This window comes from Trifolium pratense, linkage group LG2 (genome assembly GCF_020283565.1).
Source record: "Trifolium pratense cultivar HEN17-A07 linkage group LG2, ARS_RC_1.1, whole genome shotgun sequence".
NCBI lineage: Eukaryota > Viridiplantae > Streptophyta > Magnoliopsida > Fabales > Fabaceae > Trifolium > Trifolium pratense.
This window is the reverse complement of record NC_060060.1, coordinates 924,767-942,670: the sequence shown is the minus strand read 5'-3', so window position 1 is coordinate 942,670 and position 17,904 is coordinate 924,767. Positions and strand designations below refer to the sequence as shown.

The 17,904-nt window shown below is 30.7% G+C and overlaps 1 protein-coding gene and 2 long non-coding RNA genes across 6 annotated transcripts; all 3 read left to right on the top strand.

The window, feature by feature from the left end:
• The first annotated feature begins 511 nt into the window (after positions 1 to 511).
• LOC123908378 lies at positions 512 to 3,774 on the top strand. Of its 4 annotated transcripts, XR_006809614.1 has the most exons (6): positions 512 to 708; positions 1,349 to 1,629; positions 2,186 to 2,445; positions 3,148 to 3,235; positions 3,339 to 3,415; positions 3,630 to 3,774. It is a non-coding gene; the product is annotated as an uncharacterized LOC123908378 (long non-coding RNA). The 4 variants fall into 4 exon arrangements; XR_006809615.1 differs by lacking the exon at positions 3,148 to 3,235 and having other exon boundaries at positions 1,500 to 1,629; XR_006809616.1 differs by lacking the exon at positions 3,148 to 3,235 and having other exon boundaries at positions 1,344 to 1,629.
• Positions 3,775 to 6,878: 3,104 nt separating this feature from the next.
• On the top strand, positions 6,879 to 7,947 carry LOC123909010. Its single transcript, XM_045959776.1, has 2 exons — positions 6,879 to 7,062; positions 7,202 to 7,947. The coding sequence occupies exons 1-2, from the start codon at positions 7,041 to 7,043 to the stop codon at positions 7,945 to 7,947; spliced, it is 768 nt and encodes a 255-aa protein (XP_045815732.1). The 5' UTR covers positions 6,879 to 7,040.
• A 7,794-nt stretch (positions 7,948 to 15,741) lies between these two features.
• On the top strand, positions 15,742 to 17,548 carry LOC123908376. The gene is made up of 2 exons (XR_006809611.1): positions 15,742 to 16,387; positions 17,311 to 17,548. It is a non-coding gene; the product is annotated as an uncharacterized LOC123908376 (long non-coding RNA).
• Positions 17,549 to 17,904: the final 356 nt, after the last annotated feature.

Here is a 17,904-nt window from a genome sequence, read left to right as displayed (position 1 = left end):
GCAATGCAGGTTTAAACTTGGTATCATCTTTGAAGGATGAATTCAAGTGGTTTTCAAAGTAATGATATTGTCAGTCTCTCCAAGAGATAGCTTCCTAAGCATCTGACCTATGACAAGCATTATCTGTAATTTCTGTCAAAAGGTATCAAGATTAATCTCTCTGCATCAAGGAAAGTCTTGATAAATCCATAGCTCGTGTTGCACATCCAAGATTGCTCTCTGAATTATTCTATCAAACTAAGTTAATAGAAAGGTTGAAAGAATACTTTGAAGCTAATGTGGAAGAAACTATAGGATGCATTCTGGATGCTGAGGTTCTGATTGAGTTGGATTCTACAAGAAAAAACGCAATTTGCTACCATAATTATGCTACGAAACGTGTTCCTGGTTAATTTCAAGTATATTAACAACCATTTGATGAAAATTAATTTTATATTATTACTCTATTTACAAAGTACTGTTATTACTACTATTCTCCTTATATTTTTTTTTTTGGCGTAAAAATCTCAGAACACGAAGCCGTTATCATCAATATCGCGACACCGATTTTGCAAACGCTCTCACTCCGATTTTTCTCCGATCTCATTCACCCTTCGATTTGCTCCGATTTCACTCTTCTCCGATCCTCTTTGCCGCATTCCTCTTTCCTCGCGATTGTTATTCTTCGTTGAAATTTGACGGTGTTCTCGATTCTTCTCTGATTTCTGCGTAAGTTAAATTTCAACATTCTAATTTAGATTTCAGCGATTGTTATTCTTTTTTGGCATTTCAACACTCTAATTGAGCTCTGGATTTGATTTGAACACTATGAATTTCGTTTTTATTTTGCATATTACCGAATAATCACATCATCTCATTCATCTAAATTAGAAATCACTACTGTAAAATCAGAAAATTAGGGTTCCTAGTTCATGCTTGTTTAATTGCATAATGATCCACTCACTAAGCATTGATTATTTGCATGTTATTACGTGACAGAAGACTTTACAGAGAAAACTCCTTTTGAATCTCTTTTCACATCAACAAAATCCTTCAATCGAACATATTTTATGGCAGTTTTTGTTTTCATTTCTCTATTTAGGTTTTGTACCGATTGAATTCAGGTTACTGAATTTGTTCACTAAATTCATTTTAATGTATAAGATAGAATTAGATGATACTTATTGGATTGATTCTATAATTGATATATCCAGTGGCGTGTATTTAGATGATTCTTATTCTTACAAGAAACTTTGCTGTGATACAATCATTTCCCCTGTATATTTGTTACTGACTTGTGATTGGGGAGAGCAATGAGTCACCGATCCCTTTATACATGTTCATAATGATCGCCTTTTTTCTAGTGTAGGTGAATTTCGATATGGTTTGGTAAGTTAACCAATACAACTCAATTTGTGATATGACCACCTTTGCATATTGTATGCAACTATTTATTTATGGGGAGAAAATTATATAGTCTTAATGATGTCTATGATAAGGCTAAAAAATGATTGGACCAGATCACATGATAGAAATGAAGATGATCGATGAGGCACACATGGAGAAGGGGAAAATAAAGTCTTTCACTTCATACTGTGGTGGACTTCCATTTCCTGAAGATGCTAACAGTCCATTAGCATATAAATTCAGGTACTTCTTGGAATATATGTATCTATGCAACAGTTCCCTAATGGTTCTAAAATGAACTCACTTTTCGTAGTTGAATAGCTAGTAGCTTCTCACATTTATGATATATCACTTGTTGATCTGATGTGCTGACTTAGTGATCACATAGTTATATAGCTTTTTACTGGCACAGTACTCGGCGATATTAATCCGTAAGCTACTTTGTTGCTAACTATTGTTTAGTTCATTGTATTATGCCCTATTGTTGGCTGAATTGTTTTGTTAAGATTTTTAGCTCTATATCACTATTTTTTAATTCACTGTATCACTAATATGGTTCTTTTTAGTTTGAGAGTGGCTTTTGGAAAAATAAATAATAATAATAATAATAATAATAATCGTAGCAGTACATTAGTGTATCAATGTGTAGTACACTTTATGGTTCACTTATGGCGTTCTCAGTTTGTTCACGTATACGTTTTCAGACCTGTAATAATGTTTGTCACTGCTGATATTTCTTGCTGCTATATTTGTACTTCAACATTGTTTAATTTATTTTCCGTTAATTATATTATTGCAGTTCTTCAACAACAGCCTAGATGAGACTGCTTACTTTAAAATGATCCTAAACCGGGAAAATGTTACCAATCCTGTTGTCATGGTTCAGCCTTCATTGATTTCGTATTCGTTACATTCTGGTCCTGAGCCTGACCTTCTCGATGTCGCAGCCATTGCAGACAGGGTTCTGCTTTTGTACTCGTTTTTCACAGTCGCTATTTTTCATGGTTCAACCATTGCCAATGGCACAAAGCTGGATATCATAATGAACCAGAACATCAGGTATTCTTCGGATATGTTGCTAATCTAATATAGTGTCTGCTAGTTACAGTAAAAAAATAAATATCATGTCTGCTAGTCACCGTAAAAAAATAAATATCATGTCTGCTAGTCACCGTATAAAAAAAGAAAAAAATATCGTATCTGCTAGTTAATTCTGATCAGAATTTTTCTATGGGAGAACAAGGGTATCCAGCTGATGGGGACAATATAACATTGTGAAAGTATATGAGTATAGGTGAAATCATTTTAGTATTTTGGCATAGTTTCATTGTTAGGACAAGATTAGGTTCAGTAAGGTGCACGTGCTTAAGGTTATATTTCAGAATAGGGATGTATTTTCAGCTTCTACAATGTTGAAGTTAGACATCAGTTTTCAGTTTATCGGGCCTTGTTAGTCTCAAAGACTTTGTGATTTGTTTGTTTAGATTATTTTAGGAGTAGTAGGATCAATACATCTTGGTAAGAATGAAATAATCCAGAGAATAAAACATTAATTAGTTCAATGTGAAGGTAAGATCAGTGCCACCGAGCATGGTTTTATGTTTTTGTTGAAAAACTTTCCTTTGATAAATGTTTCACAAAATTATACAAATTTTGAACTATTTGGGGCATAATGAAGGTCTTAATTAGGAAATCCATGCTATGGCCATCTGCTATTAACAAAATTGCCAATTTAGTTAATTTGAGTCAAATATTTTGCAGGCATTTGCGCAGTTGCAACGAGCTCCTCATGATGATTCAGATTTAGTAGTTCAATAGAATTATAGTCAGTGTCTCCTGTGACTTTAATGTAAAATTTTACTTCGATCGCTACTATTATTATTATCATTAGGGCATAATTGTATGTTTACTATTGATTCAGTTCATTAAAATCAGTGCTTTGTTTCTTACAGTAAATACAATTGTAGCATATGGCTTGTAGATGTTTCAACTTGGAATGTCCGGTGGGGTCCTTAATCCAAGACCAGAGGTAAATCCAAGATGTGACATATCTTGATCATGTTCTTTTGACTTTGAGGGTTGGATCTATCACGGGTCTGTTAATTAGGTGTCCGAATTTTAGATTGGGAACATAATGGCTAGATGCTTGTCATGCAATGTACACAAATAAATTGAAAGCACAATTGAAAATTTGAAACGACAATTTGACATGAGCTTTACTAACATGTACATTTTCTTTTCAGGTCCTCTGAACTAATACCTATGGAGCATTTAGATGACGAAGAAGCATATTGGCTAGATGCTATTGATGAGGTTTGTTCATACAATGCTTCCTCGAACTCTTGGGTTGAAGCTGCTTCCTTGTCAACTGTTAGGTAAATATCCTCATTCCTCATGTCTATCCCTTTGTTTTGTAGTTGATGAAGAGTGGTCAGTCTCGGCTTTCCCTTGAAGCACATGAATTTGTTTTGGGTAAATTGAACTTTTCTTTTTACTTAGTTCTGAATTCTTGATAACCCGAGGCATTAAATAGATCAATATATTTACTTTGCTAATCAATTTCATGTTCAAATTATGCATTGCATTAGTTCTGTTCATGTGTTTATTAACACTAATCAATTTCACTTCTACATGTTTATGGTTTTAATATTAAAATGTATAGTTTAGATTGGATTTAAAGTATCATCAATATCTTTAAGTATAACATGCATATTTGTTTCATTTGCCGGTAATAAGATGTAATGAGAGTATATCATGCACATTTAACTTAGGTATTTTGATGGATGATAATTAATTAACAATTAGGTTGGTTTTAGGAATGGATTCATTGTAATTAGCCTTTTATAATTATAATTTTTTTCTAAAATGCTTGAATTTGGCTGCGAAATTGCTAGGAATATGTTGCTAGAGATTTATTGCGAAATTGTTGTGACAATGTCCTAGCGATTTAGTTAGGAAACATAACCTTTTCAACAATATTTAACTATGTATTAATTGGGAATTAGCTAGGATTTCCTATATATTAGTTGCAAATTAGCTAGGAAATATTTTTCTAGATGATTTGCCGCCCAATCCATGCTAGGACCTATACGGCAGCTAATTCACAACAAATGCGTAGCAAACACTGTTTTACTAGCGATTAGCTAGATTTTCTTGTAGTGTTAAAATGGAAGGATGAAATTAGGACCCATTAGAATCTCTGAAGTTAAGGTCTGAAGAACCCTTGTTTTTCAAAGACTTTTCGTCTATCTCTGACGAAGTGTGAAGATAAGTCATTCTAAGTTATCTTAAAATGGTCAGAATGGAAACGAATGTCACTGGTTCAGGAGATGGAGCTCCTAATGTATCTGGAGATAATTTGCAGTCAGCTGGAAAGAGAAAGAGGAAGACAAAGAAGGTGGGTTCTATAAGGATGAAGGGTCAGAGATAGAGGCAGATGATAGGGACCGGATTGGTGAACTGCATCTATCTCTAACCATGTGGTCTATACTGTAATGTCTTTTTATTTTCAAACACATCTATCTCAATAAAAACAGAACATGCTCAAATTACATCACAGTTTTGTAGTTTGTTTCTTTATTCTTGAGTTATGTTTACATTGAAAAAGTATCACCGTAGCAAATGTAGGATTCATGAGGCAGGTAGTTATTGCACCCCCATCACAGGTACCTGATCGTTGCTCACTACAAGAAAATCCCAATTTAGTGGCCGCATTTGGCCACCACAAAATGGGAAAAACGGCTACAAAATTGAAAACCTGTCCGATTTATCAGCGGTACGGTCATGGTCGGCCGCAAAAAATGTTGCTGGTAACACTTACCGGCGGTTTAATCAGCCGCAAACTTATGGCACAGGTCTGACACGCACACGTCTAACTTACCGGCGGTCATGACCGCCGCAAGTTAGTTATTACTAGTATTTTTTAAGAAAAAGTTAAAATCACTTCCGGAAATTCCATCGCAGGTTCATGTTCTTCTTGGGCAACCACAAATTTATTGAATGAAGATGCCCCTAAATTCACAAACCCATAATTGATTTTGCAAACCTAGAATTTCGCAAACCCATAATTGATTTTGCAAATCTAGAGTTTTCTTCTTGTTGTTAGATGTTGTGTTTCTCTATGTTGGAAAAGAGAAAGAATTTTTTTCTTTGACTTAAAAACAGAAAGAGTTGTGATGCTGTTGTGTTTATGTGCGTTGGAAAAGAGATTTTTTTTTTTTTTAAGATATGCATTATTTACCGGTGGCTTATGCCGTCATTAATGAAACTATCATATCAATTTACCGGCGGTTTAGGCTCCACTAAATAATACTATGTCTTAAAAATATATTATTGTTTAATTTTGTGAGGATTTTTTCTAACTCACGTATTATTTAATTTAGGCATATATTTTTCTATAAATAGAGGATGCTTTATTCATAGAAAAAAAGAGACTAGATTAGCGATTAAGGATAATTTCCACCAACACAAAGGTTAGGGTTTTAGAGAGAAATAAGAGGGGTTGTCTCTTGGTATAATTCTAGGGTTAGGCAAAAGGTTATTCAATTAACCTTGGGAAGCACTTATCAAATTGAGTCTCTTTGTCACGGAAAGAGATTCGGGAAAAGGGTAGAGTTAGGTTTGAAGGCTAATTCTTATAACCCTCTTTTTGGAATTTTGTGTAAGTTTACTGTATTTGATATCGTGGAACCGAGCGCTGCTGTCTGCCCAAGACTAAGTCAATTTGGACCGCACTAGGTAAACAATTTTCTTTTCCTTTTAGATTATTATTATTATTATTATTATTATTATTATTATTATTATTATTATTATTATTATTATTATTATTATTATTATTATTATTATTATTATCTCTATCCACTTTATATTTGGTTGGTTCAATTTGCTCTACACATAGAGTTTTATTTTTTAAAATTTTATAGGATTATAAATAAAATAATTCTCTATAAACATAGAGTATTCATTAGTGTGATTTTCGACGAATTAACAACAGCACAACACTATTTTACACTATTTTCAAATATCCTAAAAATCTTACATTAGGATGTATACTAAAAAAAGTCATATTTTTGCATGATTTTTAGATTTTCCCTTCTCTATTATGAAGGGATAAAATAGAAATAAAAAAATATAATGGAAGCTCAAGTAATAAATTGAATGAGCTAAAGAGACATATATTTTATACATACATCTAAGAAACATTAATTTAATAATTATAATGATTTTAAGAATAGTACTTCATATTAACAAGCATGAATTTTGTTTCACACTATAAAGCTAACAAATGATTCTAATTTCTAAATTTATAAAAGAAAAAGCTATGGTTAAAGTTTATATGTTTATTTATGCTATGATTATCTTCTTTTCAAATTTTATTTCAATAACAAGTGGTAAGTAATTTTTATTTTCGCTTTTAAATTCGTTGAATTCTAGTATCTTAAAATTTAGTTAACCTCTTTTGCGGAAGGATCATTGCCGTTCAGATACCTTGGTGTGCCTCTCACTAGTAAGAAGCTTTCTATACATCACTACATGCCTCTGGTGGATCGTATTGTGGAACGCATTCATACATGGAGTGCAAAGTTGTTGAGCCATGCCGGTAGACTCCAATTGATCAGTAGCGTGACCTTTGCAGTGGCCAACTACTGGATGCAATGTCTGCCACTTCCCAAAAAGGTAATTCATAAAATTGATGCGATATGTCGTTCATTTTTGTGGACTGGTGGGGCTGTTGTCACTAGAAAATCCCCTGTGGCTTGGGGACATGTGTGTGCGCCTAAAGCCCAAGGGGGTCTTAATTTGATCTCTCTTGCAGATTGGAATCGAGCCAACCTAACAAAACTGCTATGGAATATTCACAATAAGGCTGACAGCCTTTGGATACGTTGGATCCATAGCTATTATATCAAACATGACCAGTTGATGACTATGCCGGTTAAGCCCTCATGTTCTTGGATTCTCAAAGCTATCCTAAAACAAAGGGAGCTGCTCCCAAATATCCAAGGGTGGGAACATGTGAAGGGGAAGACTATCACTAGGAAAGTTTACAAGGTGTTGAGGGAGGACTACCCCTTAGTAGATTGGAAAACAGTTATGTACCAGAATATTGCTCGGCCTAGAGCAGTTTTCATTTTTTGGTTGGCTTGTCACAGCAGATTGGCAACAAAAGATAGGCTCCTTAAAATTGGCCTGACTGTGAACTTACAATGCTGTTTTTGCACCCAAGAGGAAACCATTAATCATCTATTCTTTGGCTGCACTGAACTGAAACATATTTGGCAAAAAGTCCTTAGATGGTTGCAGGTTGATCATGTCCCTATGGAATGGAGTGCTGAATTGAAATGGATTACGAAACATAGTAAAGGTAAAGGGTGGAAAGCACAACTCGTGAAGAGTGCAGCTGCTGAAACAATTTATGCCTTATGGAAATATAGGAATGATGTTTGCTTTGGCAACAAAGTATATAATACAAACATAGATGATGACATTATCAATACTATAGTTTATAGAGGTTGGAGGAATGCTAAGCTTAGGGAGCACATTGCTCATTTGCTAATCTAGTTTAGCCTCTCTGTATGTTTTTACTTGTCCCCTTTGATTGGTTGGATCAGTTGTGATCACCTTGTACAGACTAGTTTTTTGAATGGAATAAAAGTTTTCTTGTTTCAAAAAAAAAAAAAAAAAATTTAGTTTGATGTAATGGTTTTTCTATACAAAATTGAATATTATATTTTTATATTATTTTATAGGGTTATAAATAAAATAATTCTTTGATAAACATAAAGTATTCATTAGTGTGATTTTCGACGAATTAACAACAGCACAACACTATTTTACACTATTTTCAAATATCCTAAAAATCTTACATTAGGATGTATACTAAAAAAAAGTCATATTTTTGCATGATTTTTAGATTTTCCCTTCTCTATTATGAAGGGATAAAATAGAAATAAAAAAATATAATGGAAGGTCAAGTTATAAATTGAATGAGCTAAAGAGACATATGTTTTATACATACATCTAAGAAACATTAATTTAATAATTATAATGATTTTAAGAATAGTACTTCATATTAACAAGCATGAATTTTGTTTCACACTATAAAGCTGACAAATGATTCTAATTTCTAAATTTATAAAAGAAAAAGCTATGGTTAAAGTTTATATGTTTATTTATGCTATGATTATCTTCTTTTCAAATTTTATTTCAATAACAAGTGGTAAGTAATTTTTATTTTCGCTTTTAAATTCGTTGAATTCTAGTATCTTAAAATTTAGTTTGATGTAATGGTTTTTCTATACAAAATTGAATATTATATTTTTATATTATTTTATAGGGTTATAAATAAAATAATTCTTTGATAAACATAGAGTATTCATTAGTGTGATTTTCGACGAATTAACAACAGCACAACACTATTTTACACTATTTTCAAATATCCTAAAAATCTTACATTAGGATGTATACTAAAAAAAAGTCATATTTTTGCATGATTTTTAGATTTTCCCTTCTCTATTATGAAGGGATAAAATAGAAATAAAAAATATAATGGAAGGTCAAGTAATTAATTGAATGAGCTAAAGAGACATATGTTTTGTACATACATCTAAGAAACATTCATTTAATAATTATAATGATTTTAAGAATAGTACTTCATATTAACAAGCATGAATTTTGTTTCACACTATAAAGCTAACAAATGATTCTAATTTCTAAATTTATAAAAGAAAAAGCTATGGTTAAAGTTTATATAGGGATGGCAACGGGCGCCCATGGGTGCGGGTTTGATACTTACCAAACCCACACCCGAAATCATCACCCAAACCCAAACTCAAACCCAAAGGTTGTTCGGGTGGCAAAACAACACCCACGCCCACACCCATTGGGTTCGGGTTTTTTCCCACCCAAACCCAAACACGCAGCACATTTGAAAATAATTTGCAAATTTAAGAAATTAAATTCCAACACTACTAGAAAAAGTTTAAATACCGACGGAATTTAGAGACGGAATTTGTTTCTTCTCTATTAGAGACGAAATTAGAGACAGAAAAAAACAATCAGAGACGAAAATTAAAATATGTGTATTAGTGACAGATGTTAGAGACCGAATATCCCGTCTCTAAATCACCCTGTCTCTAAATCTGTCTCTAGTTGATTATTTTTATAATTATAAATAGAAAATAATAGTTTGAGACAAATTTTAGAGACGAACTTTAACCGTGTCTAATTTTTTTGTCTCTATATCCGTCTCTAACAAGTCAAATTGTTATTATAATAGTCAAACTTTTATTAGAGACGAAAAATATCTGTCTCTGAGTATTTTCGTCTCTATTGATTGTCTCTAAATTTGAGGGCCTCAATATTTGTTTTCAAGCCCAACATACAAAGCATTGCTCATGTATTATTGCGGAGATATAGTTACAAAAGAAGTCAAATGGCAAAGTGGTTTGTGTTAAGTTCCTAGTGTCTTGGGTGCGGTAGTTCTACTCTCACCTATGGTTGTTTTTTTGTGAAATTATAATGAAAAATATAAAACTTGCAACATGGTTAAAATTGATAAGAATAAATTAGTAATTAACTTTGGTAGTAATCAATTTTAATATATTAGTGGTAGAATATGAGTATTTTTAAATAAAATATTACTTTCTTTATTTAAAAAAAATTACTCTTTTTAAAAATTGATTTTTTAATTAAAAAACATTTTATTTGAATAAATTTATTTTACTTTTAAAGGGCCTTTTTATCTAATGTGTCTGGGACTTCTAAATATACAAGGATGACCCTGTTGTTGCTTTATTCCTAAATATAGAGGGACGACCCTCTAAAATTGCTTTAACCCGTGCATTTGCACGGGTCGCATTATATTACCGACATTAATTAGTATATCGACTATAATCTTATTGTTATATCAAATTTATGAAAAAAACACTATCTATTCTTAAAAAATTTAAATAAATGAGAATTAAACAAAATACATACCATCTATAAATTTTCAAAAACTTCTTTGAAAACAATATTGGTGGTAGTCTTCAATGCTTTGTCTTCTTTTTTATGGATTAAAATTTTAAGTCCTTTTTCCTCCTTACCCTTGAGATTGCCACAAACTTCTTTGAAAACAACATTGATTTTTTTATAAAATCAATAGCTCGTGACATATTTGGAACACTTAAAGAAACAAGAGTTATTTGTAGGTTATTTATAAGTAAAAAATATGTTGCCCAACAGGTTGCTTAAATAGAATAGATTGTTGAGTTAATCGTATTCATCTGTTTGTTTTTGTTTTGAAAACTTGGTATCCGGCCCTATGATCGATTCATGTGTGTGGTAAGGTTTATGTTTGTGTTTAGTTTGCTACTGAAACCTCTGTTATGATGTTTAAACTTAATGGTCTATTCTTTTAAATTTACTTCAGGTTCTATGATGTCAATGCTAGTTGTAAGTTTTTTCTTCAAGTTTACTTAAATCAATGGTCTATTCTTTTAAATTTACTTCAGGTTCTTGAAATGGTAGAGCTAAGCATGTGATGTAGCTTGAGCCTTGAGGTTTTGTTTCTATTTTATTGTCATGTTAATAGCGGTAGTGGTATACTCTTCTTTTTAGGGTTTCCCTCAATTATTTTGTTTTTTCTTTTCTATTGATTGAGGTCTCACTTTTAATTCTATCAATTGTAACAACACATTCCAATTTCATCACTTGTGATCAGTATTGTACTTGTTTTATTTTGAATTCCCAATTTAGAATTCGCATTAAGAATGTTTTTGTGATTTTTGTCCAGGTTTAGGCAGTTGAAATAGGATTAGCTTTTTCAAATGGAGGACAGTGAACTTGATTTCTCGCCTCTGGTCTGTGTTCATCTTCTAGCTGCTAAGTTTGCGTTCATCTTCCTCCATGTTGGGTTTGCGTTCATAGCTGTCGTCGATGGGTGTATCTCCTTGTCGAGATGGTTACTAATGAAAATGATGTGATGAAGTTTAACTTTAGTTACTTTTAGTTATATATTTTTGTTAAATTCATCATATGTATTTTTGTGTTTGACAACTTTAAGTTTGATATTATTATATAATGTCATAGTGGCATACTTGATACTTTGTAAGAATGACATACATTTTTATGTTAATGTTTCAAATTTGGTGTCAATCGAAATTTAATTTTCTCACATTCTAGAATTATATGAATTACATAAAAATTAATATTTGAAAAATTGTATAAACATTTAATTGCTAAAATTAACTTATTAGAGACGGAAAATGTGTTGTCTCTATTGAGACGGAATTCTATGCTTAGAGACAGAATTTTAGAGACCAAATTATTTAAATTTAGAGACGGATGATTTTGTCTCCAATAGAGACGGATTTATTGTGTTATGAATTCAATGTTTAGAGACAGATTTTTATTTGTTAGTGACGGATAAATTTTGTCTCCAATCAGAGACAGAATATAAAATATGTCTCTGATAGTTTAGAGACGAGGAAATTAAAGACAGAATCAAATCTGTCTCTAATTCAGTCTCTAACATGCTTAGTGACGGAATATTTGCATTTTAGAGACAGATTTTGCCCGTCGGTATTTGAGATTTTTCTAGTAGTGCAACATAGACTTTGAATTAAATTACAACTAAAATTAAGGTCTTCCAAAGAAATTCAAACATAGACTTTCAATAAATTACAACATAGACTTTTAAGAAATTAAATTACAACTAAAATTTAAGGTCTTCCATGTAATGTGAGGGAGACAATGAGGGTAATTAGGTAATTATAAAATATCTCGGGTGGGTGTATGGGTTTCGGGTGTGAGTTTGACTGATACCAAACCCACACCCATATTATCGGGTGTCAGCCGAACCCAAACTCAAACTCAGTCAAATCGGGTTTCGCCCGTTGACTTGGGTTTGGGTTCGGGTGGGTCTCTCGGGCTTGGGTTTTTTTGCCATCCCTAAGTTTATATGATTATCTTCTTTTCCATATTTATTTCAATAACAAGTGGTAAGTAATTTTTATTTTCGCTTTTAAATTCGTTGAATTCTAGTATCTTAAAATTTAGTTTGATGTAATGGTATTTCTATACAAAATTGAATATTATATTTTTATAATATTTTATAGGGTTATAAATAAAATAATTCTTTGATAAACATAGAGTATTCATTAGTGTGATTTTCGACGAATTAACAACAGCACAACACTATTTTACACTATTTTCAAATATCCTAAAAATCTTACATTAGGATGTATACTAAAAAAAAGTCATATTTTTGCATGATTTTTAGATTTTCCCTTCTCTATTATGAAGGGATAAAATAGAAATAAAAAAATATAATGGAAGGTCAAGTTATAAATTGAATGAGCTAAAGAGACATATATTTTATACATACATCTAAGAAACATTAATTTAATAATTATAATGATTTTAAGAATAGTACTTCATATTAACAAACATGAATTTTGTTTCACACTATAAAGCTAACAAATGATTCTAATTTCTAAATTTATAAAAGAAAAAGCTATGGTTAAAGTTTATATGTTTATTTATGCTATGATTATCTTCTTTTCAAATTTTATTTCAATAACAAGTGGTAAGTAATTTTTATTATCGCTTTTAAATTCGTTGAATTCTAGTATCTTAAAATTTAGTTTGATGTAATGGTATTTCTATACAAAATTGAATATTATATTTTTATATTATTTTATAGGGTTATAAATAAAATAATTCTTTGATAAACATAGAGTATTCATTAGTGTGATTTTCGACGAATTAACAACAGCAAAACACTATTTTACACTATTTTCAAATATCCTAAAAATCTTACATTAGGATGTATACTAAAAATATTCATATTTTTGCATGATTTTTAGATTTTCCCTTCTCTATTATGAAGGGATAAAATAGAAATAAAAAAATATAATGGAAGGTCAAGTAATTAATTGAATGAGCTAAAGAGACATATGTTTTGTACATACATCTAAGAAACATTCATTTAATAATTATAATGATTTTAAGAATAGTACTTCATATTAACAAGCATGAATTTTGTTTCACACTATAAAGCTAACAAATGATTCTAATTTCTAAATTTATAAAAGAAAAAGCTATGGTTAAAGTTTATATAGGGATGGCAACGGGCGCCCATGGGTGCGGGTTTGATACTTACCAAACCCACACCCGAAATCATCACCCAAACCCAAACCCAAAGGCTGTTCGGGTGGCAAAACAACACCCACGCCCACACCCATTGGTTCGGATTTTTTCCACCCAAACCCAAACACGCAGCACATTTGAAAATAATTTGCAAATTTAAGAAATTAAATTCCAACATAGACTTTTAATTAAATTACAACTAAAATTAAGGTCTTCCAAAGAAATTCAAACATAGACTTTCAATAAATTACAACATAGACTTTTAAGAAATTAAATTCCAACTAAAATTTAAGGTCTTCCATGGAAAGTGAGGGAGACTATGAGGGTAATTAGGTAATTATAAAATATCTAGGGTGGGTGTATGGGTTTCGGGTATGAGTTTGACTGATACCAAACCCACACCCATATTATCGGGTGTCAGCCGAACCCAAACTCAAACTCAGTCAAATCGGGTTTCGCCCGTTGACTTGGGTTTGGGTTCGGGTGGGTCTCTCGGGCTTGGGTTTTTTTGCCATCCCTAAGTTTATATGATTATCTTCTTTTCCATATTTATTTCAATAACAAGTGGTAAGTAATTTTTATTTTCGCTTTTAAATTCGTTGAATTCTAGTATCTTAAAATTTAGTTTGATGTAATGGTATTTCTATACAAAATTGAATATTATATTTTTATAATATTTTATAGGGTTATAAATAAAATAATTCTTTGATAAACATAGTATTCATTAGTGTGATTTTCGACGAATTAACAACAGCACAACACTATTTTACACTATTTTCAAATATCCTAAAAATCTTACATTAGGATGTATACTAAAAAAAAGTCATATTTTTGCATGATTTTTAGATTTTCCCTTCTCTATTATGAAGGGATAAAATAGAAATAAAAAAATATAATGGAAGGTCAAGTTATAAATTGAATGAGCTAAAGAGACATATGTTTTATACATACATCTAAGAAACATTAATTTAATAATTATAATGATTTTAAGAATAGTACTTCATATTAACAAACATGAATTTTGTTTCACACTATAAAGCTAACAAATGATTCTAATTTCTAAATTTATAAAAGAAAAAGCTATGGTTAAAGTTTATATGTTTATTTATGCTATGATTATCTTCTTTTCAAATTTTATTTCAATAACAAGTGGTAAGTAATTTTTATTATCGCTTTTAAATTCGTTGAATTCTAGTATCTTAAAATTTAGTTTGATGTAATGGTATTTCTATACAAAATTGAATATTATATTTTTATATTATTTTATAGGGTTATAAATAAAATAATTCTTTGATAAACATAGAGTATTCATTAGTGTGATTTTCGACGAATTAACAACAGCAAAACACTATTTTACACTATTTTCAAATATCCTAAAAATCTTACATTAGGATGTATACTAAAAAAATTCATATTTTTGCATGATTTTTAGATTTTCCCTTCTCTATTATGAAGGGATAAAATAGAAATAAAAAACTATAATGGAAGGTCAAGTAATTAATTGAATGAGCTAAAGAGACATATGTTTTGTACATACATCTAAGAAACATTCATTTAATAATTATAATGATTTTAAGAATAGTACTTCATATTAACAAGCATGAATTTTGTTTCACACTATAAAGCTAACAAATGATTCTAATTTCTAAATTTATAAAAGAAAAAGCAATGGTTAAAGTTTATATAGGGATGGCAACGGGCGCCCATGGGTGCGGGTTTGATACTTACCAAACCCACACCCGAAATCATCACCCAAACCCAAACCCAAAGGCTGTTCGGGTGGCAAAACAACACCCACGCCCACACCCATTGGTTCGGGTTTTTTCCACCCAAACCCAAACACGCAGCACATTTGAAAATAATTTGCAAATTTAAGAAATTAAATTCCAACATAGACTTTTAATTAAATTACAACTAAAATTAAGGTCTTCCAAAGAAATTCAAACATAGACTTTCAATAAATTACAACATAGACTTTTAAGAAATTAAATTCCAACTAAAATTTAAGGTCTTCCATGGAAAGTGAGGGAGACTATGAGGGTAATTAGGTAATTATAAAATATCTCGGGTGGGTGTATGGGTTTCGGGTATGAGTTTGACTGATACCAAACCCACACCCATATTATCGGGTGTCAGCCGAACCCAAACTCAAACTCAGTCAAATCAGGTTTCGCCCGTTGACTTGGGTTTGGGTTCGGGTGGGTCTCTCGGGCTTGGGTTTTTTTGCCATCCCTAAGTTTATATGATTATCTTCTTTTCCATATTTATTTCAATAACAAGTGGTAAGTAATTTTTATTTTCGCTTTTAAATTCGTTGAACTCTAGTATCTTAAAATTTAGTTTGATGTAATGGTATTTCTATACAAAATTGAATATTATATTTTTATATTATTTTATAGGGTTATAAATAAAATAATTCTTTGATAAACATAGAGTATTCATTAGTGTGATTTTTGACGAATTAACAACAGCACAACACTATTTTACACTATTTTCAAATATTCTAAAAATCTTACATTAGGATGTATACTAAAAAAAAGTCATATTTTTGCATGATTTTTAGATTTTCCCTTCTCTATTATGAAGGGATAAAATAGAAATAAAAAAATATAATGGAAGGTCAAGTTATAAATTGAATGAGCTAAAGAGACATATGTTTTATACATACATCTAAGAAACATTAATTTAATAATTATAATGATTTTAAGAATAGTACTTCATATTAACAAACATGAATTTTGTTTCACACTATAAAGCTAACAAATGATTCTAATTTCCAAATTTATAAAAGAGAAAGCTATGGTTAAAGTTTATATGTTTATTTATGCTATGATTATCTTCTTTTCCATATTTATTTCAATAACAAGTGGTAAGTAATTTTTATTATCGCTTTTAAATTCGTTGAATTCTAGTATCTTAAAATTTAGTTTGATGTAATGGTATTTCTATACAAAATTGAATATTATATTTTTATATTATTTTATAGGGTTAAATAAATTATTTGTGCCTATAAATATGTCCAATTTCGTTTTCAATTCTATGCGATTTTTTGTCTCTGCTCAACTCATCTATATATATATTTTTGGTTTACAATGGAGTTAGTGAGAGTCGAACTTATGACCTCAAACATACTACTCAAACCCCTAACTAATAGACTAAGCCTAGTGACTTGTCAACTTATCTATGTTACTTGAAAATTTTATTGTTTTCAGCATATGTTTAGTACATTATATTAACTCTTCTACAAAAAATTAATCTCCCGATCAATCTTTCATAATTTTTAATGAGTTTTTATGTTTGCATTTATAACAATATAAAATCTCTCCATGAAAATTTTAGTTTTTTAAAACACAACAGATGGATTAGATATGAATTTCTAAGTTTTTGGCGCTTAAAAAAAATCATATTTAATTCATCTAATTTAAGAAGTTCTAAATTATTGTGGGAGAGAATTTTATATTATTATAAACATAAATACAAAACACTCATTCAAAAATATTAAAGTATACATGAGTGGACTTAAAAATAGAAATCAAAAGTTATGAAAGAAAATATTTGGGAGACCAAACTTGCTGAAATTTTTTATATAAACTAAAAATGAAATTTGAGAATATTTATATGATTTTTCAAAAACTTGTTTTACCCTAATTTTTATTAAAATAAATTAATTTTAAATGATTTTTGTCCAAATTTGATATATGTATATAAAGATTCCTAATAATTTTTACCTTTAAATTTTCTTATTCAAATTGTTTCACCATCATTTTGATAACGATCTTTATTTCTTGTTAGCTACGTGCCGAAATAACATGGATTGTCAACATCATCTATGTGTCGACGCTGGCGATATTCCAGTCTGCATCTTTTGGGTTACGGAGCCCGACTTTTTAAGGACCGAGTTTGGGATTTGTGCTTGTGTTGGGAAGGTCACAGCACACAAAATTAGTGGCTAGCTTGTGAATGTATACATATTTATAAAGATGCTGTAAAAGTTAATTAAAATAAAAATAAAATTATGTTGCTGCTCTTATGGTTTCTTTCACACTTATATTTGTTTTAGTAAATTATACTCCCCTCTTTTGAATAATAATTTTCTTCTCTCTTGTGTTACAAGATGGGATCGTAGTGTAAAAAGTCTTGCTTCTCTTATAAAATTTCATTCGGCTTTCCTTTTATATATATATATATATATGGGGGCTGCTAACTTAGACCAAGTTGGGTCTAAGTTAGCAAGGTGCACCTTTTCAGTTGGACAAAAATACCCATGTTTTTAATTTTCGAAAGAATAGAGCAACAGGGGCATTTCTGTAATTTACCCGACAGTACACGCGCCCCCACCTTCTTTTCCCACCCCCCAGGACACGTGTCACGCTATTATTGCACAAA